Here is a 24,483-nt window from a genome sequence, read left to right as displayed (position 1 = left end):
GCAATACGTCAGCCTGGGTATTTCTTGACAGCATCTTAAGTACGTTCGCCAAAAGTATGAGTCGCGCAAAGGACACACAGACAGAGTGAGTGACACAAGGCACCGTTCCATTCACCTACGTGGATTAGAGTGGGTTCATCGATCTCACCTGATCAATAAAGTATAAACAAGTTAATGGTGATTGTGTACAAGCCAATATTGACAAGGCGTCAGGATGGAGTGTTGACATGGACGAGGGAAGGATGAAGTGGACGAGGAAGTGTGGAGGAAGAGAGCTGGGAGATGGAAGGAAGAAGAAGTTTGAAATCAGAAAAGTTGTAAGTATTTGTACCGTGGGAGCAGGCACCAGGATCACACATTTCCATATTGGGAGAGACGGCGAAGTGAGAGATTGATCTTACGTCGTGTATTTTCTTCTATGTCAAGATGGCTGGTCAGCGATGCTCTGGGACTTCCACTCTCACTCTGTCATGTCAAACATCCAGAATAAGCGAACCAATAGAGCTTGAGGATCACAAAATCAGTCTTGATCAAGCGAGAATAATCTCCGCAAAAAACTAGATAGGAATCAGTTGATGTTCCAACCCTGACCCAGACATCCAGCTTGTGTAAACTCCATGCTGGGATCTCGGATATTAAATAGCTTAAAGCACAATCAAAGTAGAAATAATAGAATTCGACGCTGAGACCAGCTGCAAAGTAGCTCGAGAATAATGAACAAATAGCATAATTCCACCCAGGTCAATCTTCAACATTGGATATCAATAACACCATGGCCTTGAGCCCACAAAAAAAACAAAAAACCAGGAATCAGCAAGTCAAAGTACAAAAAACAGTGTACCATACACGTCTACTTGATAGCATGAAGGCGAGACCTCAAATTGAGATACCATGAATCTCACACCACTTTTTCTTACATGTAGCATTTCCAAACTCGTATGATCCACCATGCGCGAAGATGTATTCCGAAACCTTCTTCCACGATACTTTGGGAGGCTGGGTAGGGATTTGGCCTAACTGATTGTTGGGCACAGAGTCGGGATGGCTCTGTGTTGAGGATGCACCCAGTGTATGTCCAGGGTGCTCGTTGGAATCACTGGGTTTTGAGTGGGACCACGGGGGAAGAGGAGCGGGTTCTGGGTAGGACTCAGAGGTTGTCTTCTCGGTATGGATCTTGACTGCTTCGTTAAGAAGTTGGATCTAATTGAACTTGTGTTAGTGATTATACTTCTTGTTCATGCTCGACTAGCTTCTGTAACTTGTTGTAGGGATCTGACTAAGTAGGTCAAAGTTGCAGTAGGGCAATCGAAAATTAAAACTCACATCCTTCTCCTGCCACTTTGGCTTTCGAACTCTTTGCTCCTTGGCCTTCGTCAAGGTACGAAAGCGCCCTCGCAAGGTTGACTCTGCTTCTTTGAACTTTCCAAGGCGCTTGATATCCTTGTAGGATAGCCCACTGCGCTTCCACTCAACGAGGAGGCTGTTCCGTGCATCATCAGATTGGAGGTTTGTGTTGATGGGATTTGGAGCGGTGAATTGAGGCTGCGGGTACGACAATGAGGTGACAGACATCTGGGTTACAGGCTGCAGGTTGCTAGTCATGTTGTTGATGATGTTGTTATCCGGGTGGACTGGGTTGATCAATGAGGTATTGGTTCCTGGATTTCCATCACAGACATGGAAGGTAGTGCTTTGGTAGCCCGAGATATTTGAAATGCTTGGAGCCTCTGGATTGGTAGTGATTGGGAAAGCTGGGACGGTAGGAATATGAGTTGTAACTCCAGCTGCAACAGGGGATGACTGGATGGGCTGGCTCAAATGAGGCTGCTGGAGATAATCTGCGGGCAATAGTTCAGTCATCAATGGCTCAGCCTCCTGGTTGTAGGCATGTTGTCTCGAAATATTCGACCGCGAGTCATAATATCCTGCATTGGAATAATCGTAGTCTGTGCCAATCCCATATGAGTCCGCCCATGGGTCTGGATTGTTGTGTGAATTCCATGGATAGGAGGCCCAAGATGAATAGCTGAAATCTTCCATGGGGAGCTGTGGCTCAAATTCTTGGAAAGGCACTTCTTTTTTGGTGTTGCCCGTCTGATCAGGTATCCCCATAGAACCAGATGGCTGCCAAAACATATCCGGGATGGCCAACTGCTCTTTGGGGACATCAACATCGTATGACGAGGAAAAGGAATGCGTGTCTTCCATCTTTGACCAAGCGTTGTGTTGAGTAGACCATCCTGATTCAATCGGGATCATCGAACTATTCATCCCTCCCAATTGATCTGGGGTAGATCTGTAGTCAAAGTATCCTGCATCATCACTAAAGCTCCCACTACTCGAGGGGGTAGCTTTCATAGGAGGGGCAGCAGGGTCGGCGTTTGATGACATTTCGGGTTGGTGGAGATATTGGGGCTCAGAACCATAGTAGAAAGGAGGGTTGACAGGAGGAGGAGGATCCATTGAAAGGTCGCTTTGCGGACTTTCTGGTGATGAAGGTTGTGTTTTAAGTCCTTTCAAAGGAGGTGAGGGTGACTGGGAAGTTGAAGGCGACTGAGAAAGATTGAATTTTGAAGTAGCGCCGAGAAGGGAGGACCCGTAGTTGGCCACGCAGTTTGATAAAAGGCGCTGTGAGTTTTGAACATGAGATTGTTCACTCCTGTTGAAAGAGCAAGCACTCCCATAAATAAATCGTGGGCCCGAGCCGGAAGTCTCCCTCTGATGAAAAGCCCATGACTTCGGGACTCCAGGATTGAACAGTACATCCACCATGGCAAAACACTGCTAGGGATTGAGTGCACAAGATGAATGGCAATTCCCGTGGATCTGGATTCACCGCAATTGCAGGTGCTTGCTGGGTTGATAGTCTGGTTGTACACGGGTTGTCGCCGCGGGGTGTGGACCACTGTCGATATAGGCTCTTTTTGTGTGTCCCCAGAGATTGAATTGTCAATGCGCAACCGTTGGGCGGATAGACGACAGCTGATAACTGCAGCACTGGCCGTTAGATTAGGCTCTGATGTCTCGTGGATGGCGAGGTTTCACCTGCAGGCCACGGGAGGGATTTTCTCTTTTTTTTTGTTTAGTATTTCCCAGTTGCCACTCCTGTGATGAAAAGCTAGCTAACTCGAGGGATTTCTTGAAGGCTTTGATTTCAGGCAAGCCGGCTATAACTCAGCTGGTATATCGCTGCTGCTTGGGATGAGGAAGAGTGGACCTGAAGGTCCTTAGCAGGAGCCTGGGTAGCGGAATTGGAGTCGAATATCCCAGATTGCAGGCAGACCGTTGGATGCAATGCGGTCTCAGATCTGACGGGAAGCTGATGATTCAGAATGAACGGGTGAAACTCCGGGCGAGGTCTGAGATTCTATGTTGATATGCAAGTCTTGAACCCTCCTGCTGACAGAATAAAATGAGCAGATATTTATGGACGACAGCGGGTTTGAACAAGGGGATATTCATATCTCTTGCTCGGTCTCGATGCTTTAATAAACGCCTCGGATTCATTTCCGATATACTCCTGAGCCTACATCCCCCGAGCTGTTGATCTAGAGAACCGTTAAATTCCCCGGATTCAGGGGCTGATTTTCCGTTTCCAGGTTCCACTATGACCGTTCATCAAGGAGTCAATGAAGATCAAGATAGTATGGGTTGTGGTTGCCGAACTGACCGTTAACCCTAGCCAGACCCAAAATGCTCGGATCTTTAATAACTGCCGCGATGATCCACTTGCCGTCAGTTTCAGATCATTTTCTATTGAAGTAATGTCTTGACTGATCCTCGACTTGGGCAGATATAGTGTGAGACAGACGAACGGCGTGGATGGACCGAGGACTGAGCATATTTTGTCTAATGATGAATTCAATCTTTGACTGGTTCCTCAACTAGCATTACTTATTGTGAGCTGGCTCTTTACTTAATATTCAGCTTCTTAGAAGCTACTAGTATTCAATACTACTAGTTATGCCATTTTATAAGGAGCGGTCTATTATATCGTGAGTAGAACCAAAGCAACCCCAGCCCACACCTCTCATGATACAGCCCTAAACCAGATCAACCCAAGCCACGGTATTCATAAGTAAGATAGAAATAATTTCTTGACAGGTAAATTCTCCCTCATGTTTTGGTCTTGGCACAGGCAGCTTGGTAATGTACCAACCTCATCGGTTACGTACATAGGGCTAACTTGAACTGGAGGGTCTCTTGTTCATCCGCACCAATGAAAGATTTCTAGAAATGGCTGATCCAATAACTTTCTGAATGGGAATATTCATATTTTGAATATTTCAAACTCTCATAACGATATTGGTGGCTCAAAGGAGGCTTTGGGGGTTGAAGTGACCTGTCTACTCTGGGGATGCGATCAACCGATACAAGAGGCTATTTGCATCGTCAATATTATTACATTTCAATGAGAGTGATAAGAGAACCTTGGAACTATTCAAATGTTTATTTACATGGCCTCAATTCTTCGGCGACGTGCCTCAATGCTCAGGTTTTCTTTAACAACTTTGAAGTATCAAATCTCTCAGCAAATCCATACAAGATAGTAATATCTACTATGTAGTTCCACCATTGTATTGATCTCAATAGATAGCACTAAACACCTTTAATACTCAAATCTCCCCTAAATATAGATTAGACCCTCAAAACCCCACCTCCCTCCAAACCGACACATCCCAATCCTAAGCCCCATTTCAAAGAAGCTTCTCTCCATTTTATGGGATGGGCTGGGTGGCGTTGAAACCGGCAGGATAGGGAACCAGCCCGCAGGGAATGCGAACGAGCAACGGCTGTGCTCTGCATTGCTGTCAAGGCGCACAGTCCTCTAAGATCCACTCGGAAGTACTCCCGGTCCCACCTGTCCACCATACTTGCAGATGTACGATATACAACTCGTCTTTATTGAATTCAAAGGGGGTTGTGTATATTTTTTTCTAACGATCTCCGCTAGGAGTGGGGATCAGGATGACCGGGATGAGATAATGAACTGCATATGCATATCACTTTTTGAAAATCCAATTGGTTCCCTTAAGGATGTTTGGATCTTTTTTGCGGTCTGGACTTTGAATGTTGGAGGCGAATCTGGGGAACTCAGAATAAATTAGTGGCTGCCCAGTTGGAATGGCATTCATCATCCCAGCCTGAAAGTAGTATCAAGAGATTAATATCCTTGGAAGCCTTCGATTGAGATTGGTTTACATTGACATATCCGAATGAGCTCTGGAGTATGCTGGGTCATCATACTGAAAATAACTTTATAAACAGAAAATTCCATCATAATAAGACTCTTAGTATCTTTATCTGTATCTGCTTTAGAGAATAGCCGAGATATCTCCAGCTTTGAAGCAGAGACAGGGAGTATGATAATCCACCCAGACATAAACAATGGCTTGCTGCAGATCATTAGCCCCATAATGCCAGTGATTCTGCCAAGAGCCTGTAGGTATGCGCTGTCGCGGATATTGCACTAATTAGTGACATCGATATGATACAGCAGATTGAGCCCTGCAGCCTGTTACTATTCTTCACCGCAGGGGTCTCGGGTGGCTTTGTTACTCACAAGTTGAAAGCAACTTGTACTAGTGACTACTAGTATTTTCATTAGGGAAGCTATCGCGAATGCCAAATTCGGGTCTGACTTACCAATTCATGATGCCTATTGCTAATATGGAAACAGTTGGATGAGATAAGGCGAATAGTGTAATGCACTCAGGCCACAAACCTCAAGGCATCTTGTCAGATATGGAGATAATCCAGATTGGAATTTTGTTAACTCAGAAACTGAATTCGGGTTGTCAAAACTGGCCAGCATCAGATATAATGTCTTGAAGCCATTCATTAGACTTTGCAAGAATGAAAAATCACCAGTGCCCCTCAGCTCCAAAATCATCATGAATTACGACGAGTTCGAGCAAATGCAATGATGGTCATGCTACACAGAGTGGCTATTCAGGAACAGGGTAGCTGATCACTATTGTCGGTCAATAGACTTTTTATTCTCGAGGAACTGATTCGAGGACATGGGGACACAAAATAATGGGCACTCATGCAGAATGCAGGATTTCTGCCTGACTAGAAACAAGGAGGCTAAAATTGAACTTTGAGTTGGCTGCTCGAGGTTCCAACATACACACAACCACAGGGATGTAGATCAACGGTTAAGAATCAGATACCCGAGAGTGAACATCCCCCTCTCCAGAAATGGGCAGAGACAAAGAGATCCTTCGATCCTCATTAGACTCTATAGCGGCAGTTGGGGCCTGTTCAACCGTTATCGATGCAGGTGTGGGAAACTTGGACTCTCTGCGATCTTCCCGCTTCCGCCGGCCGGCTGCGTCTCTCCGGGATGCTAGACCGTCAAAAAGTCGGTCAAACAGCAAAACTGTAGCCAATTAGAATTTTGAACAAGAGGAGAAGGGACAAAAACACCACAAAACAACTGACCAGTCAAAAGTGTCAGGCTCAAGGCGTACAAGATTATCGGCGATGTCATGAATGAATAGGCCAGCGCGAAGTTAGCAACGAATGAAACGAGTCCAGCCAAGAAGATGGCAAGTATAAGTCGCACGGCAGTTGAAAGAGCTAGATACATACGCCTCTCATGCGAGCGAGAGAGAAGGTTGAATGCGGCGAACAGAGCCATTGATATACTTGCGACGGCAAAGAAGTATATATACACAAAGGCCAAAACTTTCATGTACATCTGCAGTAGTTGTTGACTGTCAAGAAGACTGATGTCTACCTTGACTGGCGGGGTAATGTCCATGCTAGAAAAAAGGGCGGCTGTCACATTGCCCATCAGGTCACTAAAAATATCTTCAGTATAGACCAAAGTGCCCGGATTCATAGTATCGACTTCTATTCGTATTCCCGTTGCCTTGTTCAGCAATATCCTCATATCTGGACAGAGCGGTTGTTTTGCAAGATCGTCCAACAGTTTGGAAATGGCATTCCACTCCTGTGTTGCACCCCGACTGAATGGAATCTCCATATCGTTGATTGTGCTCCTGATAAGTGCAATAGCGCGGTCCTGGCTAGGACGATTTTCCTCACACACAAATGAAAATGTTTGGGCTAGGTACTTCAGCTTAAGCGTGACATCGAGTGTCAGTGCCAAGATCTGAGAGCCTTCCAGCAAAAGAATGAGGGACACATGAAAGGGGAAATGAAGCTGGGCCCAGATCTGCTGGGCCAATATACCGAGCTGTTGAGGAGAAAGATCAAAATAAACCTGCCAAAGCAAATACTATTAAGAGGTTGTCAGTCAGGTCTCTTCACATATAAGAAAGAGCGAAGATAATGGGACAAAATTGTAGAAGAATTTGGAAGGACCATGGAGATGAAAGAGAAGGGGGAAATCTCCTTCTTGGGGAAACATACAACGTTGGTGGTCACCCCCAGGATGTGGAAAAAAGTCCAAGGGGTCCACCCTCCTGGCCGCACAGTCTTGTTGACAATCCGAGTCACCGCAATGACGCCCTCTCCAATGATTATCAGCGTAAGGAGGCTCATTCGACCGTTGAGGTGTGTTTTTTTGAAGCTGAGCGCTGTCCAAATACAAGAGATGCCCATTACCGTCCACATCTCAAAGCCAAATAACACAAACCAAATAATCCAAATTCGAGATGGAATGCCACGAGGTCGTTTGAACACGAAGAAAAGCTAGCAAATTGTTAATTGGCATTGAAAAAGGATAAAGGGTAGCCTTACTGCAATGTAGAGGATGGTAGTCGTCCAAAACACAAGTGCAGTATACCAAACACCCTTTGCATCGTCTTTCATGTGTTCATGCATGAAGCCTAAGGTGATAGTATATTGAATCGCCAGCTGTATTCGACTAACAGCTAGCATCAAACTTAGCAACTGAAATGCCCAGAGATTATCATCACGAACACGGGTTGTAAATCGAGTCCCGGCAGAGGCAAAGCCGATCATTGCACCGAGCTGGAACGCTTTGAAAACTCTTTCCATGACAGAATCTCGAGCAAAGCGTATATCAAACAGAGTCACTTGTAGCCAGGTGAACCATATGACTCCGAGAAATCCGACGTACGCACCTAACGCTGAAGCCATACATATCAGAATACGATCATGAAACGCATTGGCCAGAAAGTCGATTTGGAACATACCGGTGACATTGTTTATCTCATGAGTCGCGGTGAAAGTCGATAGATTGGCCACGAAAAATAGATCGAAGAAGAGTTCGATGGGAGCTGCATCTGAGCGGCGATAAAGGCGAGGACCGGTTTCAAGAGTCAAGTCCACGGGGTTGGCGATCCACGGCAGCGGGCCAATATGGCTGTTGTTTAGATACCTATCATAAGCGTGACCATGTAAAAAGTAGGGAATCATTAGAGAACGCACGAATGGTCATCGTCTGAAAGAACTGCTCTGGACTTGTGGGAAGGATGGCGAAATATAGACAAAAAGCCCTGTGGAGGCATGGTAGATTTTGTTGAAGAATAGGAACATGGGGTATCAAACGAGTCAACTATAACAAAACTGAGATCTAAAATAATTTGAGACGGGCTCCTGAGGTTCAGTACACGGATGACCAAGCAGACGCAAAAGAGGAAAGCGAGACTCATAATTCCTCAGAACTGGAATCGGAAACTTGTAGTGACGCTCCGATACTCTCCAATCCTCGCGACTTCTCCAACGCCCCTGCCGTGACATCCTCATTTGCAGATGGGTCAACACCGGCCTCCTTTTTCAACCGTTCGTAATTTTCTCCCGCCTCTTTGATGAGGGTTTGAATTTCGACCTCACGAACAGCGATATCTGCCTTTTCTTTGCGAAGGTCCTCCATACGGACGATCATTTGGGTCTTAGACGTTTCCATTGCTGCCAGAGACATCCGCAGTCTTTCAAGACTGTTAGACAGCCGAGGCAAGGATGTCATCTTAGGTGGAGTACGAGGACGCTCGATGCCATCGGACTTGTGACCAATAGCAGCTTTGGTTTGCTTCGCTTCGTATGCGGCTTTCTCTTCGAGATCGGAATCTTCCTCGTCCGAAGGTCCTTCGGCATTTTCGATAAGCTCACGCATAGCATCACGTTGTTTACGTTTTTGTTCACGCTCCGCTTGATTCCCCAGCGAGATCTTTCCATCCTCCACGTATTCATCAAATCCTTCAGCAAAGTCCTCATCGTCGCGAATAAGTCGTGTGTCCTTCGCATCCTCGGCTGATTTTTCCCCACGCGCGATCGCGTCCCAATCATCATCGCTCAGCGCACCTTCATCCAGTGAAATAAAGTCTTCCTCTGTAGACTTAGCACTGTGTTCCAAGGCTAATCGCGCTCGACGAGCTTTCTTTTCTCGGATTTCAGCTTCGCTGGGGATAGCTGACGGGGCGGAAACCACCATGACCTCGCCAAACTTGGCTGCCACATCGACCGCCTTCGACTCGTCATCTGTGCTCTTCGGTGTGGATGGCGTCGAGTCTTTGAGTTCTTTGAGATAGTCGCTGCTGTAGCTAGGGCGATCCAGATCATGTCCGAAACGTGAAGATAATTGCTCTGCCGCGCCTGAAAGAAGGATATTTCGTTGAGAAGCATTGCGCTCCATCGCCTTTCGTCCTAAGCCATGTCGTTTCGGGATGACGACTTCGCTTGGCTCTTCTCCCTCATCGGCCATTGATGTACCGCCGGGGTTGAATGACATGCGCAGCTTCGACTTGGGTTTCGACTTTGTTGGTCTCTTGACGACCGGCTCTGCATACTTGTTAGATCTTTCATACTATGAAGAATCATTGTAGACTCACCAGGAGTGGCACCCCCATCTGCCTCATCCTCTTCATCTCCCCCAACCTTTCGTGGCTTCCGACGATTTAAAAATGCTGAGCTCATGGTGGGCGTGTATAAAGTGACAGATGGTGAAGAATGCGGCGAGATCTGAAGCTCTTAAGCTCTTCTTATCGCCTATCCGGATTCCGGAGATAAGATGTTCCGGGGCCGCCGATACCAAAGCACGCAGCGCGATGAGTTCAACCCATTCTTGCCAAACCATCAAACCCCGTGTCCAGCTTGCCCAAAATGCCTCAAGCTCAGCCGGAGTTGAAGAAGGTAGGTCGAAATCCAGATACTCCATCTTATGTCTCTTGAACCGTCTCTGACTCTTCCGCGCAGTACATGGAGAAGCGGGTCTTCTGCCAATTGAACGGCAACCGCAAAGTGATTGGTATCCTCCGTGGCTACGATGTACGTTCTACAGTCTACTTCCCTCGAGTCATTTAAACCATATGCGCCCGGGCGAGCTTATCCTGTGTCCGATTTGGAACTGCGGCAGCGCCAAAACAGCTCGGGATGGTCTGCCCGCTTTGAAGAGTAATCACTGATTCGATTTTTAAGGTCTTCATGAACATTGTCCTGGATGAGGCTTTCGAAGAGAAGGCTGGTGGTGAGAAGGTTGCCATTGGCATGATTGTGCGTATTTCAGCCCATTGCTTTAAAAACAGTACTAATCAAGTGTCTAGGTCATCCGTGGTAACTCCGTCGTCATGCTGGAGGCTCTCGAACGTATTAGCGACAAATAAGCACACATATACCATCTACGATCGATGACATGTTATCTAAAGGGGCGACACACAAAGCTCGCGGCTTGACCGGCGGCTGGGGATGATCATAATGCTACAGGGAGTTTATGGGTCGGTTGCTCTTCTGGGGACCATCAAAACCTTTTTTCTGTTTCTACTGCAGTCCTTGTTTTTTTTCTGTTTCTGGGTAAAGAAATCCCTTTTATCAAAATTGAAATGACCCGCATATTTGAGTGGGTATCTTGAAACGATGTATGTCCCAATTTCATCCAAGGTACCTAGTACTAATGCCGCATTAAACATATGGATATATTCAAGAGGAGTCCATAGTATTTGAAACCCAAATATGTAGCACTTGAGAGTACTACTATTCAAATCTGAACCCCGGGAAAGGTTTCCTGAACATGCACAAATGTCATCTGGATAGTACATATTGTCCAATCTTGGAACCCAACTGTCTTCAATTTGAAGGTTCTCCGTAGTAGATCCACTGGCAGGCCGGGGAAGGTCACGATTGTCGACTTTCCATTCCAAACCAAGTTGGTCAGTCACGACAGATTACTACTAGTACATAGAGGAACCTTCAATCTTGGAAACTTCCGAGTTCTGTTCGAATGTTCCAAATGTTGATTCACGATACAGATGAAGTTTACTATGGAAGAGACTCGGAGAGAACTACGAACAAGAAATATTGAATATGTAGATATGGGGCATAAAATTTTGATTATTGTTCTCAAGAATATAGTATCATCCGGTCGACGCCAAAAGCCATGCTTGACGTCTTTCACCCTAAAAAAATGTCAAAGCTGATGTAGGAACGGAAAGGGTAGACGGGGAACACATGAAGCTATGGAAATGCAGGTATCATATGGCTCTAAGACTGTTTTGGTTTTTGCCCAAACTTAAGCTTGAGCTTGAGTGTGCCCGGAGTGGATGGGGTAGAGGCACCAGGTGTACTTGGCGCTGCAGGGGTGGGTGATGGTTTGGGGATATGAAGCTTGGGAAGACTCGGGGTAGAAGGAGGAACAGGAGTGGAGTGTGTTTTGGATTGTTTGAAGGTGATACGAGGAGCAGGTGGTGGCATAACCTGCTCTTCGCGCTTGCGCTTGGCCGACTCCTTCGACGGCGCAAGACTTGTGCGCACATTGTTTGACCGATAGAATCGCATCTTTCCACGTCCCATATGTTGGACTTTCCAGAAACGAGGAAGTTTGATCCGGGCCATTTTAGACGTAACGGGCTCGAACATAATACTGCAAATGTCGACTAGCTCGGATATCTCGAGAATTCCAAGAGGCCATGAATTGGCGGCAGCCCAAATGTATTCCTTGAGGGAGGCATCACCAGCGAGCTCTCGCTTGAGAGCCTCAATTGCGCCAGGTACAGTTTGACGACGTGCGAGATCAGCCTGTCGGACCTCAGTAGAGGACTCCTGCTCAATAATCAAGCCATCAAGGTTGTTATTCTCTGGCTGTGGAGGGCGACCGAATGCAATCATAGCCAAGGCTCGACCAAATAATTGTTGGCAATGGTGCCGGACGTATGCAGATGAATCACTGGTCATGCTGTAAATCAGCCAGCGAATGATTTCTGGGAGTTGAGAGATATCAAGTTCGACCAGGCAATCGAATGCCTGCAATCGCAGAAGATCGTATGTTCCAGCTCTAGTGTAAGGGATAAAACGCATGAGGTCGACCTCCTGAATCTTGACTTGCATCATTTGCATCTGACACTGCAGTGCAGCTCTTGCGTAGAGGTTTTGATAAGAACCTGACCATTCATCCATTCGTCGGTAACGATCAAACTCCGCGAGGGCATCCTTCTCTAACTGTTCCTCAGCCTGGGCATCGAGGGCGCGCTGCATGTCAAAATTCTCCAACTCATCGTCTTGACGTGACTCATTCCGCCCAAGGAGGGCGTGGCAGAGCGAGCGCATTAAAGACGCCACATAGTAGTTATCGGAGTACTCATTGTTTGAGTTATCATTAAACTTGAGCTTGTCGAAAAGGAATTGCTTGACTCGCATGGGGGTTTTGCCACTGTTATCGCGCACCTTCGAGATCGCCTCTGGGATCTCTTGTTGAAGAATATACGCGGCCCTGTCCGAGAAATCGTTTGACCGAGTCATTGGTGATCCCGGAAGACAGAAGAGTTCCTGGAACGCCTGCTCGAGATGGAATAATCCAATCCAATCCACTTCATCTTTGGCATGTTTAACCAAGGCTCGTGCAGCAGTCACACGAATGCCGTGGAAATAACGACTATCCATGAGGGTTCGAGCGAAAATGGTCGAGATAAGTGGATGTTCACGTTGTGCTGCCATGTATTGAAGGGACTGGGGAAAGAGATTAGCATGAAGTCGTGGTGAGTGAACATGTACATGGTAAATAACCTACCTCCAACTGAGCAACAACGTCTCGATCTTGTTGGAGCTGCGACAGGTACATGTAACCAGGCATACCAAGAGATAGCCTGCAAACCCACTCGAAATCGGCATCCATTCGGATCCATTCGTAAGACTCTTGACCCATTCGTTCTTCGTCTTCCTTGGTCCAGTCCGCCAGGCGCCACTGCTGTGTTTCTTCCTCAGTCTGCAGAACATCTCCAAGACAGTAGAGAAGTACATCTTCTTGAGTTTCTGAGTCTCCATTTGCAACCGCACGCTCTCTTTGCTTCTTGTTTCGCTTGAGTCGCTTGTACTTTGTGTTGTAGGGGATGTCAAACTTCGTTATTCCTTCCTTGATCTCGACAATGTGTTCATATGGGGTGCCATCAGCTTCGTGAATACGGATAGTCATTGAACCTGTGAATACAGGTTGGATAGCACCGGCATAAACATGGCGAACCTCCTCCTTGACGTCACGCAGAAAGGCATTCTTGTCGAGGTCTCGAGCTGCCTGTTGCTCAGATTGAACCTGTCTGATCATCATTTCAACCACAAGCTTCTTCTTGTTGAAACGCTGCGTAGCCTGGAAACGAGGACATCCGGCACCATAAACCCATTGTTGGAAGAAAACGTCAAGCTTGGCATGCCCGAGACGCTCGCAGGTCTTTTGGAATAATGATGATGTAACCGCACCATTGGGGATATCCCCCATGCGAGAATTGAGAAATAGTCGGGATATGATACGGGACATAGTGGCTTTTCCACTGGCCTTTGTCAAACGACGGTCGAGGATGAACAAAACCAAAGGGGCTTTCAGTGCAATGAATTGATTCTCAGATGGATCAATCTTTAGAAAGTTTCCCATGTCATGAATGGAGGGACGTTCGTAGTCCAGCTCACAGGCCCGATCAGACATCTGCTTGAGGCGATACCGATATTCATTGTTTCCGCACAACTTCTTCATGAACGTATCAGTGATGTACCAGGCAACGCCAACTGTGACCCAGGTATCTGCAGGCTCGCTTGGAATGATATTGATTCCAATCCACTGACATGCCAGTGCGTGCACCAGTGCTCGCGTTGAGTCGTACATAGGGTCGATGATCTCAGGGGGGGAAGAGAAGATGATTGCTGCAAATTGCTAAACATGCTGTCGGGAGCGTGTCTGATGGAACATCATCAACAAAGCAAACTTTGTAGCTAGAGAATGGATAAGACCCATAAGAGAGTGAAAAGAAATCAATGGCCTGGGCCATGGGGAAACTGGTGTTTTGAACTTCATCACCTCTACCCGGCAAACAGAAGGCATGCAAAGGGATTGCATTCTGACCAAGTTGTTCATCCTGGTCACTCTCACGAAAATCTGCCAGATTGACGTATTCAAAAGGACCAACAGCAAACCCAATTTGTCGAGCAGAAAGTGGAGAATAGCATCCAAACGAAACGGTTTTGCGACTAGGATCTTTTGGGTCAATGATATCATCTGTAAGTTCACCAGAGCAAACGACAGACATATCTAACCCCTCGTCATCCGCAGAAATGTGCCTAGGTGGTTGGGGCCGTGAGCGAGAGCTAGCACTATCGCGGTTCTTTCGCTCGAAGACATCTTTCAATGAAGAGGGGCATGAAATGGAAATTTCCCAGGTGCACCGTGACATTGCATCATCAACACAAGGGAACAAGGGACAACCGACTCCCAAGTCAAGCGAATTTGTGGTGTATGCATGTGGATAGCGTCTATCTCCACCATCCACTCCGACAAACTGCAATCCATCACGAATACGGTCGGTTGAGAATTCGATACTCAAAACTACTGCCTTGAAGCGTGGAAGGTTGGCCTCAGGCCCCCGACCAGCCACCGGCCCATCAACACCATCCCCAGCACCCTGAAGTGCGATCTGATCCTGCGCCTCTGCAGAACAAGGATCAAGCTCTTCGATCCTGACACTCTTCGGAAGTATGACTTTCAACTCGGGCTCGCGTGGGGTCTTGAGAAGCGTGTCAATCCTCGGGGTCAATCGTTGATGGTATTGCGCTCCGTAAAGGTGAATATTCTCGTATAAATCGGCGTATTCCCAGCTTGCGGCAGGTTTCCCGTTCACGTTCAATCGTTTGATCTCGCCCTGGCGAAAATTTAGGCGGATTTCCCTCAAGTCCTTTCTCTGCGGATGAATTGTGATTTCCGTGCTTCCTCTCAAACTCTTGCTGCTGAAGTCGATCTCCAGCTCGACTTTCTGGTGTGCGACGCCAAAATCCTGGCCGGGCATTGGAGCGTTGGATGTCATTTCGACGACGCCCGGCATCGCGAAATATCCTTACTGGCAAGCTGCGCGACGAGCGCTATGAGAAACCTCAACCGTCATGTCCATTCAAGTTAGTAGGTGGGCATGACAGCAGCGGAGCGAAGTGAGCGATGAGATAGCGAAGTGTAGGAAGGAAAGTCCGTTGCGCGCAGGTGAATGTTGGGAGCTCAAGGATCTGACTCGGTGTAAGGACGTGGGAGGTTGGCTGATAGCTCGTTGTGGTGGATAGCAACGTCGGTGAATGAAGTGAAATTGAATGTAAGGTCTCAAATAAAAGATCGACAACTCTTTTGGAGAATAGTGAGACCAAAGAAGGCAGTTGAGCCTAACCTTGTGGAGCGATCGCGTTCCGCGCGCTGATGCGGAGGTGTCGGCACGTGACCCGAAACGGAAAATCCCTGAGTCCAGAGTGAGACATTCTTCAAGACCCTGAATTTCCCTTGGGGCTATTTTTGGCTATTATTGGACCCAGATCCATTTTATGGGGTCTCATTTCTCTCTACTTTTGACTTTTCTTTCTCCTGCAGCCTTACTGTCCAAAAAAACCAAGTGGTATATAGTTCCTGGTTGACCCGCCCTGAACGTGGACGCGACGCGGCCCTCAATTACTCCAAAATGAACGTAATTCAACGGATGGTCCAAGGTACGTTTATTCCGATGAGAGGCCAGGCCTCGATTTTGTCAGGGATACACGTACTAATTAACTCGGGTTTGATTCTACAGAGACCCAGGACTCCCTTTCCGATGAGGCCCTCCTTCCTTTGAAGTCTTACAAGTACTCCAGTGTCGACAAGTCACCGATTTCGAATTACATTCTCAAGCACTACGTACGATTGCCCAGACAAAGACCATACGCGTTTAGAGAACATGGCTGATATTGAATATGCATACAGTGGAATGCCTTTGTGGAACTTCTGCCCATGTGGATTGCCCCGAACATGGTCACCCTGTTGGGTTTCCTGTTCATCGTGGGCAATGTCTTCCTGATCGTCTTCTTAATTCCCGATTTGTTGGGACCGGTAGGTACCCTCGACACACCCATTATTTTCATCTATTGTTACCGAACGCTCACTCATTATCTCTAGGGCCCTTCGTGGTTGTACTTCAGTTTTGCTCTGGGCATGTGGATGTTAGTACACCAGTCTCTAAAATGTTATGTTGGCACTGGCTGACATATCATAGGTACTCAACTTTAGATAATGTCGACGGTAAACAAGCACGGAGGACAGGAACTTCCAGCGGGCTGGGAGAACTTTTTGAGTTCGTACCGTCCCTGAGCCAGCCGTGGATAGATTGCTAATCAAAACACCAGTCATGGAATCGACTCTTTGAACTGCACTCTTGCTAGTCTTTTGGAGACTGCCGCCATGGGATTTGGTGCTTCCCAGCTTGGTGCATACACTGCCCTTGTGCCCTGCTTGGCGATGTACTTCTCGACCTGGGAAACCTTCCACACCCACACCTTGTACCTGGGTTACTTCAATGGCCCCACTGAGGGACTTCTCATTGCTATCAGCATCATGATTGCTTCGGGCATTTGGGGACCCGGCATCTGGGCGCAGCCAATTACTGATCTCATCAATCTCCCCCAAATCTTCGGCACCAACTCTGTCAAGGACTTGTGGGTGCCGATTCTTGTTGGCGGCTTCTTCTTTGGCCACTTGCCAGGATGCGTGATGAACGTCTATGCTGCTCGCAAGAAGCAGGGCCTACCCTTCACTCCTCTGCTCAAGGAATGGGTGCCAATGATTCTGTTCACAATCTGCAATGTTGCCTGGCTCTTCTCGCCTTACTCGTACCTCCTGGTCAATAACCACCTGGTTCTCTACTGCTGGGTCATTTCCTTCGTCTTTGGTCGTATGACCACCATGATTATTCTCGCTCACCTTCTGCGCCAACCATTCCCTTACTGGACAGTCCTGCAGGCGCCCCTCATCGGTGGTGCTGTACTTGCCAACCTGCCTCGCCTTGGTTTCCCAATGGTTAGCGCCTGGTTCGAAATTTGGTACCTGCGCTTATACTTGGTCTTTGCACTTGTGATCTACATGCATTGGGCTGTTCTGGTTATCAACCGCATCACTACTTTCCTTGGCATTAACTGCCTTACCATTCGCAAAGACCGATCCGTAGCTCGCGACCGTGTCTACCGCGACTTTGGTGAAGCTGGCCTTGGCTTGGCTTCTGGAAGCAACGGTACGGAGGACACCTTCAAGAACCACTGAGTTCGAACCTGACGTTCTTAGATGTTGGGATTTGCCGGAATTTGTTGGAATAATGAAACATTGGGCCCTCATGTCTGAAGGGCGCCACCACGTCTTTGCATTGCACACTCACATTTCTTGTCACGGATGATGCATTCTTGTCTATACGCCCTCTATATTTGTTGTAATTAGAACGTCATAACCTCCTTGGTTCATGTTTTACTAGGGTACTTGTTGACCCGTGTACTTCACCACTACCATCTGCATGCAGTGTTATATCCTGCACATGTACTTATGCCAATTGAATTTTGAAACATTAATTATCGCAGTATCACAGCTGCGTGTACTATTTGAGAAACTTAATTCCCTCACTAGTGCTCAGCTACCAATTTTTCCAATCGGGATGTCATAATTCTGCCATCCTTAATAACACTCAGAATGCTCTGCTCGGCCCGATCCAAGACAGTGATATCCTCAAGCGGGTTAGCATTCAGAACCAACATATCCGCAGTGAATCCCTCCTTAATCTGACCCAATTCGTCCTCCCGCATGACAAGGCGAGCAGCATTGATTGTTGCACTGCGCAGGATTTGGAGAGGGGTGAGGACCTTGCTGCGAACAGAGAACTCCTTGCTCTGGGCGAAATGCATGGGACCCAGAAGATCAGTACCGAAACAGACCGTAACTCCGGCATCCACGGCCATCTTCATTGCGCGGAGTCCCTTTTCGAGAACTTCGTCGTTCTTAGCAGCACTTTCAGCAGGCAGGAAGTTCATCTGCTTGGACATAACATGGGCGATCAAGGTTGGTGTGAGGAATGTGCCCTTCTCAGCCATTAGCTTGGCTGTCTCCAGGTCGATCAGATTTCCGTGCTCGATTCCGCGCACGCCCAGGTTGATGGCTTGTTGAATTGCCTGGGGAGTGTAGCTGTGACTTGTGACGTATGTGCCTGCATTCTTGGCCACGGTGACGATAGCCTTGATTTCCTCATCGGAGAATTGGACATGCTCAATGCGATCTGTGGGACTTGCCTGTAGGAGTATCTAGTCAGCCATATCCAGACATATTATTAACTAACTGGAACTCACCACACCACCTCCTCCCATGATCTTAATAAAGTCCGCGCCTTGACGAAGCTCATCTCGGGCAAATTTGTAACACTCAGCCGGGCCATCCACAATTCGACTAATACCAGAGATGGAGCCACCACAGCACAACTGATCATTGTGGGGACCACGCATATCACCATGACCACCTGTCTGAGAAAGCGCAAATCCAGCAATGAACATACGAGGACCGGGAGGGACACCGTCTTCGACAGCCTGCTTCATAGCCAAACTAGCACCACCACAGTCTCGAATCGATGTGAAACCACGCTGAATCATAGTTCTCAGGACATGTGGTTGCCGAGTAAGACTGACTCGCTCCGACATATCATTGTAGGCTCGCAAATCGGTCTCTCCCGGCACGACGGCGATATGAACGTGACAATCAATCAGACCCGGACATAAGTACTTTCCGCTCAGGTCGATAATATCCTCCTCGGGGACATTTTCCTTAACAGTAGCTGAGTCGGTGGTGTCGATTTGAACAATCTTGCCCTCGGAGACGCGGACAGTCGCATTGGGAATCAAAGTTCCCTCGACGGGATCGATGATGGTGGCATTGGCGAAGACAAAAGTCTTGTGAGGTTGGCGCAACCAAGGCTTAATAATTCGAGAGATATCCATGTTGGTTATGAATGTTCCAGGTTATTCCGAGCCCAGTTCAAGTTGAGATAATCGTGAAAAATGTTCGAACTCCCGCGGCGTCCCGAGGTCAAAGTCTTTATATAGGAGCGAATTCCTGGAGAACTTGAACTCCGAGTCTCCACCAGTGAGTTTGAAATGTGTCCAGATCCATTATTGTTCCATGATCCAATTTTAAACACCTCGGCAAATTCAATAATCTCAACAATATCCTCGCTAGGAATAAAAATTAGGAGTCACGCGTTGTTAGTGGAGACAATGATAGTAGATTAGACTCCATCTCTCACGATGATTGGTGGTATCGGCAAGTGAAGAGTGTTCATTGGCTGCGTCGGCATCTTTTATAGATCTTCAAATGCTCTCCCCGCGTTCAAATTGTTCGAAGCGAAGACCTTCGAGAATGAAGTATGATAAATCCAAGCCAATAGTGGCGAAATGATTGGATACTTGGATCTGATTGGGAAATTCCCCACGCGTCTTTTATCCCAACATAACATGGTGGCTAAGTCTTGATAAGGACCCACCAGTATAAGAAGTGCATGGGTTGGACCTGTCGGGGGAGGTGGTGAAATATCTGACCATTTTCATAGTTCGAGAAGATACCTCGATGTCGTCTATCAAAATGTCATCGGAATTACCAGATCACCAAGAGTTGCGAGAAGATAAAGAACCTACTGTGGTTTCTTCTACCCCGGATTATACTACTGAGACTCAGGAGAAGACACGACTACTTGACGAAATTCGCAAATATCCCAAACTATCCGCTTATTCGCTCGGCTTAGCACTTGCCTTCCTACTCACCGGCTACGATACTGTTATCCTTGGAACCATCACCGCTGTCCCTTACTTCAAACGAGAATTCGGCGAGCTTTACGACGGCTCTTTCATCATCCCTTCATCATGGCTATCTATCTGGAGTGCATTCGGCCCAATCGGTTCGATGGCAGGTGCTGCCGCCGCTGGATGGTTTCAAGATCGACTGGGTCGTCGCTGGTCTCTTGCAGTTAGTTGTGTGGTTTGTGCCGTCGGTATCGCGATCGCGTTCTGCGCGAACCTACCCGCTGCGATGGATTCTCGACGAGGAACCTTCCTCGTCGGGCGAGCCGTGCAGGGTCTGGGAGTTGGTGGTGCCATGGCTGGTGCCCAAACATATCTTTCCGAGACTGTCCCAACTACCTTGAGAGGATCTGCGATGGCACTTTCACCAACATTTATGCTTCTTGGTGAACTCATTGGTGCTGCTGTGATCTATGGTTGTGAGCATAAGGACTCATCAGCTGCTTACCTGATCCCTTTTGGCACGCAGTGGGTCACTACTTTGCTTCCATTCATAATCGCTGTCATCATGCCGGAAAGTCCTTCTCACTTGCTGCGCAAGGAGCAGTACGACGAAGCACACAGCGCCATGAAGAAACTTCATGGTTCCAAGAAGGATGTTTCCCCTCTTGTTGAAGAGCTGCGTCTATCAATCATTCAGGAAGAGCATCTATCAGCTGAGCTCTCTTACTGGGACTGCTTTAACAGCGTGAACCGTCGACGAACCCTTATCGTGGCATTTGCATTCACAGTACCCAGTCTTTTCGGTGTTCCTCTTTTGTCAAGCGCCAGCTACTTTATGCAAGTTGTCGGAATGTCTTCATCTCTCAGTCTTATCGTTCTAATCATCGGCATTATCTTGGGTCTCATTGCTAATGGCCTTGGTGTCTGGCTCATGAGCCGAGTTGGGCGGCGTCGCTTGATGCTTACTACGTTGGCAATTTCGACTGTAATTTGGTTGAGCATGGGAATTGCGGGATGCTGGTCTGGCGATGTTGTCATTTGGTAAGTGACTCCTTTATTATTCCAGAACCTTCCACATCAGCCCCTTGGTATACATATCTGACAAATTATTTAGGTACACCGCTGCTTGCATGATGGCTGTTGTGGCTGTCTGTGGAATGGGCGCCTGGCCCGCCTCATTCGCTGTTTCTGGAGAGGCCTCTGCGCTACGTCTTCGCGCTAAGGCCCAGGGAGTGGGAGTCCTGTGTTACATGCTGTCAAACGTTGTTTTCAACCTCGTTCTGCCTTACATCTACAACACCGATGAAGGCGATCTGAAGGGCAAGACAGGCTTTGTATATGCTGGTTTGTGCTTCATAGCCTTTGCTGTGACCTGGCTCGTAGTGCCTGAAATGAAGGGCCGTACAGCATTGGAGATTGACGCAATGTTTGAGTCGAATATCCCCACTCGGGCCTTCTCAAAGTGGTATAATGAGGAGACACGTGTCAAGGGTGATGATGTATAGAGGTGGACGTTGATGATGTCTGATATTTTGCACACGTGTAATAAACGATTGAGATACAGTGAAGATAGCGCAGCGTGTTGATACTTTAAATTTACAACTATTTATTATTTGATTCGTCCAGGAATCGGATGAGTATCCATACTATCTGAGAATTAGATGTAATTTCAATTCCCACAGCAATAAAAATAGTAGAGTGTGGAGCCGGAGACCTCGAATGTCAGACGGCTCGGCCGATATTCCCAGTCCGAAGATCCGAGTCTTAAAGTCCAGAATCACGGGTATAACCTCCAGAGCTGACTCACTTGAGGGCGCTTGGTAAGACGGCTTGTTATCTTGAACTCTCCCGCTTTCAAGCCTCAAATCGTCTCCCCTGAATATTCCAATATTCAAAATACTTGACAACTCATTCGTGACAATGAGCTCTAAATCCAATGTTTTGTTGATCCCTTGGGATCCCGAGTCTGTTGTTCACAGACAGGCTTTACTAAAGCAGCGGATCAAGTGTAGTTGGCACATGGAGAAAGTCGAGCATCAATGGCGAGAACTACAAAAGACGGGTGGAAAATGCATATACTGGATTGTGAGTGAAAATCAGGAAATTGCCGCGCAATTCTTCCAGATGTCATAATTGATCCCAAATATCGACGATTCTGACCGATTGTTCTGAAGGTCATCCCACCCGATGACTCGCCGACAACTCAGCAATTGAGGACATTGCTTGGTCCTAAGGTAAAACGTGCTCCAGGTCATGGATGATACCATCATTCAGCAAGAGGCATATTGACAATGAATAGGCCGATGAGACAATTCAAGACACGGCTACTTCTATCAATGCCGTCCCTCGAGAGCCATCGCAGGCAGTCTTCACTCCAATTGGACACATCTCATTGGACTCGGAAAATCCAGACGCTAAAGACGTTGAACTAGATATTCCTTCAAGTGGCGCATTTTGGATCAAGACTTTCTACGTTACTCAGTGTCTACAAAGTCAAGGTATTGGTCGAGCGGCAATGGACCAGGTTGAGGAGATGGCAATCCGAGAGCCTCTGAATGCGAAAACCTTGCTTCTCGATACTGTCGAAAAGGATGATCAAATGCGGGAGGACTTTGCAATAATTAGCTATGGAGCTATACCAAAGGTGGGTCTAGCATTATAATTCAGGAAGGTGACATTGTAGAGATGCAATGGATACTGACAAATTGTATAGGTCCCAAATGAGGTCTGGTATGGCCAAAGGGGATATCGTCTCATTAAAACTGTCCTGAACTTTTACAACATCAAAGACAAGAATGACAAGATTTGGGATACGAAGACGGTATTTATGAGAAAGGATATCTTATAAGTATCTTTTGAGTCAAATGTTCAAAATGTTGGTGAAGATGATGGCGATATGGTAGAATAGTAATTGTCATAATTCCCACGCCCAATGTTATAGACTTGATTCAAGAATTTGGAATAAAAGGTGCAGGGAAATTCTTCTTCCTGATATAGTAGTCCTTCAAAATGTTCAACTGAGCAATCATAAGTCAAGGTGTATTCCAAGGTTGTGAAGATGTGGCGCCTGGTAAATCTGGGCAAATGCGGGGAACTACTATGGACACGCTGATTATGAATCTGGTTCCGGCGGCTTTTGTCATTTTTCATGGAAACTTGAAAACTTGAAACCTTGAAATCTTGCTATGAAGGAAGGAAAAATGAATCCTACCCCAGGATCCGAAGAAGGTAACACATGAGGATCTCCAGCGAGTCCAGTCACCCAAGAAATAACGGTGTTTGTTACCCCGCATCAAGCATCGTGCTGCCAAGTGCTCGCCTGACGTCAGTTCAGTATAGCTATAGATCCCGGCTCCTTTCTCTTCACATAGACTACACCACCATGACATCCAGAACAATTTCTCTTATCACATCGCGAGATAGTGAGGCTCAGAGAGCACACTTTGCCATCTTTATCCCTACCGAGCTAGATCCCGATCATGGAACGTTGATACAAGCGGTAGGAGCTCCGATGGTCGGATATTTCCTGGAATTCAAGCGAAACCATTCTCCCTCGGACTCTACAGAGAAATACACAATTTTTCCCATCGGAGAGGTTGATTCGGCCAACATAGTCGACTCTCAACCTGGCGAGAAGAGCAGTGATGCAACACCAAGTGATATTATTGAGGCTTCGGCAGCGGAGATTCCAACTCCAGGGATCAGCGAGAACTTCCTAGCACCAGTTACAGATGTATTTATGATTCGGCGGGCGCGACCGATGCTAACAACCTTGCTAATCCTTCTTCTCGACTAGACGACCAATAAACGATGTCAAGAATGGACGATGGAATATATTCGTCACCTCGTGGGCAAGAGACTTATCGCATCCGATGCTATTCAAGCAGTGCAGTCAAAACGAGACCCTCCTCATCACGGTGTGGGTCTGCAGGCCAGCACACTCCGTTCAAATTGATTCAAGTTGGCGTGGCGGAAGCCCACCTATTTCTTTTGTTATTTATATGGAAACTATCGATATCAGGAGCTAGGTTGTCACGATCCCAGTATTTACAAGCTATAATAGATAGCAATCTACTGTGGAGTTGGAAATGGGTCTTAGTGACCAGTTTGACTATAATTCTCTAGGTTGATCAGGATCTCAGTTCCGCCACACATTGCACGTCCCAAACCGGATACAGCCCTGATTCCAATGCAACTTGAAAGGGACTGGAGAGCGCTTTTATAACCCATTCAGAATTTGCCAACTGCTGCTACATTACTAACTACACTAGTGTTTACCATAAGCGACCACATGATATTTCACTCTCTCTATCATTCCTGGGAATTGACATAGGAAGAAGGAAGTGCAGAAAGAGGATGTTTCATTTTTCTATCTGATCACTGGGCCCACTCGGAGCCATCACATCGTGTTTCGTAACTCATCAACCCAAAGGCGCCTAGACATACCTCGCAAAGCGACCCGAAGTTAATGTAAGCTTTAACGCTGACAGGAAGAGGAGAATAGTCTCGCAACAAGCACCTTCAGCA

General features: G+C 47.1%; 10 protein-coding genes across 10 annotated transcripts; 5 read left to right on the top strand and 5 right to left on the bottom strand.

The window, feature by feature from the left end:
* Positions 1 to 876: 876 nt before the first annotated feature.
* Positions 877 to 2,463, bottom strand: N7483_005947 (uncharacterized protein; the record flags this gene model as incomplete). The annotated part of the gene is made up of 2 exons (XM_057089384.1): positions 877 to 1,178; positions 1,278 to 2,463. The coding sequence occupies 2 exons, from the start codon at positions 2,461 to 2,463 to the stop codon at positions 877 to 879; spliced, it is 1,488 nt and encodes a 495-aa protein (XP_056949213.1).
* A 3,889-nt stretch (positions 2,464 to 6,352) lies between these two features.
* N7483_005946 (uncharacterized protein) lies at positions 6,353 to 8,447 on the bottom strand (the record flags this gene model as incomplete). Its single annotated transcript, XM_057089383.1, has 4 exons — positions 6,353 to 7,249; positions 7,384 to 7,665; positions 7,714 to 8,317; positions 8,368 to 8,447. 4 exons carry the CDS (start codon positions 8,445 to 8,447, stop codon positions 6,353 to 6,355), a joined length of 1,863 nt encoding a protein of 620 aa, XP_056949212.1.
* Positions 8,448 to 8,587: 140 nt separating this feature from the next.
* N7483_005945 (uncharacterized protein) lies at positions 8,588 to 9,852 on the bottom strand (the record flags this gene model as incomplete). Its single annotated transcript, XM_057089382.1, has 2 exons — positions 8,588 to 9,717; positions 9,768 to 9,852. 2 exons carry the CDS (start codon positions 9,850 to 9,852, stop codon positions 8,588 to 8,590), a joined length of 1,215 nt encoding a protein of 404 aa, XP_056949211.1.
* A 186-nt stretch (positions 9,853 to 10,038) lies between these two features.
* Positions 10,039 to 10,538, top strand: N7483_005944 (putative small nuclear ribonucleoprotein SmG; the record flags this gene model as incomplete). Its single annotated transcript, XM_057089381.1, has 4 exons — positions 10,039 to 10,068; positions 10,132 to 10,203; positions 10,354 to 10,428; positions 10,479 to 10,538. The coding sequence occupies 4 exons, from the start codon at positions 10,039 to 10,041 to the stop codon at positions 10,536 to 10,538; spliced, it is 237 nt and encodes a 78-aa protein (XP_056949210.1).
* Positions 10,539 to 11,412: 874 nt separating this feature from the next.
* Positions 11,413 to 15,227, bottom strand: N7483_005943 (transcription initiation factor TFIID subunit TAF2; the record flags this gene model as incomplete). Its single annotated transcript, XM_057089380.1, has 3 exons — positions 11,413 to 12,873; positions 12,935 to 14,065; positions 14,118 to 15,227. 3 exons carry the CDS (start codon positions 15,225 to 15,227, stop codon positions 11,413 to 11,415), a joined length of 3,702 nt encoding a protein of 1,233 aa, XP_056949209.1.
* A 615-nt stretch (positions 15,228 to 15,842) lies between these two features.
* On the top strand, positions 15,843 to 17,449 carry N7483_005942 (uncharacterized protein; the record flags this gene model as incomplete). The annotated part of the gene is made up of 6 exons (XM_057089379.1): positions 15,843 to 15,870; positions 15,951 to 16,054; positions 16,121 to 16,246; positions 16,313 to 16,356; positions 16,410 to 16,487; positions 16,540 to 17,449. The coding sequence occupies 6 exons, from the start codon at positions 15,843 to 15,845 to the stop codon at positions 17,447 to 17,449; spliced, it is 1,290 nt and encodes a 429-aa protein (XP_056949208.1).
* Positions 17,450 to 17,799: 350 nt separating this feature from the next.
* N7483_005941 (metal-dependent hydrolase family protein) lies at positions 17,800 to 19,158 on the bottom strand (the record flags this gene model as incomplete). Its single annotated transcript, XM_057089378.1, has 2 exons — positions 17,800 to 18,459; positions 18,517 to 19,158. The coding sequence occupies 2 exons, from the start codon at positions 19,156 to 19,158 to the stop codon at positions 17,800 to 17,802; spliced, it is 1,302 nt and encodes a 433-aa protein (XP_056949207.1).
* Positions 19,159 to 19,798: 640 nt separating this feature from the next.
* N7483_005940 (uncharacterized protein) lies at positions 19,799 to 21,461 on the top strand (the record flags this gene model as incomplete). The annotated part of the gene is made up of 2 exons (XM_057089377.1): positions 19,799 to 20,997; positions 21,071 to 21,461. 2 exons carry the CDS (start codon positions 19,799 to 19,801, stop codon positions 21,459 to 21,461), a joined length of 1,590 nt encoding a protein of 529 aa, XP_056949206.1.
* Positions 21,462 to 21,876: 415 nt separating this feature from the next.
* On the top strand, positions 21,877 to 22,804 carry N7483_005939 (uncharacterized protein; the record flags this gene model as incomplete). The annotated part of the gene is made up of 4 exons (XM_057089376.1): positions 21,877 to 22,041; positions 22,131 to 22,190; positions 22,256 to 22,600; positions 22,670 to 22,804. The coding sequence occupies 4 exons, from the start codon at positions 21,877 to 21,879 to the stop codon at positions 22,802 to 22,804; spliced, it is 705 nt and encodes a 234-aa protein (XP_056949205.1).
* A 534-nt stretch (positions 22,805 to 23,338) lies between these two features.
* On the top strand, positions 23,339 to 23,911 carry N7483_005938 (uncharacterized protein; the record flags this gene model as incomplete). Its single annotated transcript, XM_057089375.1, has 2 exons — positions 23,339 to 23,689; positions 23,753 to 23,911. The coding sequence occupies 2 exons, from the start codon at positions 23,339 to 23,341 to the stop codon at positions 23,909 to 23,911; spliced, it is 510 nt and encodes a 169-aa protein (XP_056949204.1).
* Between the last annotated feature and the right edge of the window lie 572 nt (positions 23,912 to 24,483).

Source organism: Penicillium malachiteum (assembly GCF_028827825.1).
Source record: "Penicillium malachiteum strain IBT 17515 chromosome Unknown utg000002l:1.0-8849297.0:1.0-8852440.0, whole genome shotgun sequence".
Lineage (NCBI taxonomy): Eukaryota > Fungi > Ascomycota > Eurotiomycetes > Eurotiales > Aspergillaceae > Penicillium > Penicillium malachiteum.
Note: the sequence above shows the minus strand (reverse complement) of the source record. Positions and strands in the feature narration are given on the sequence as shown.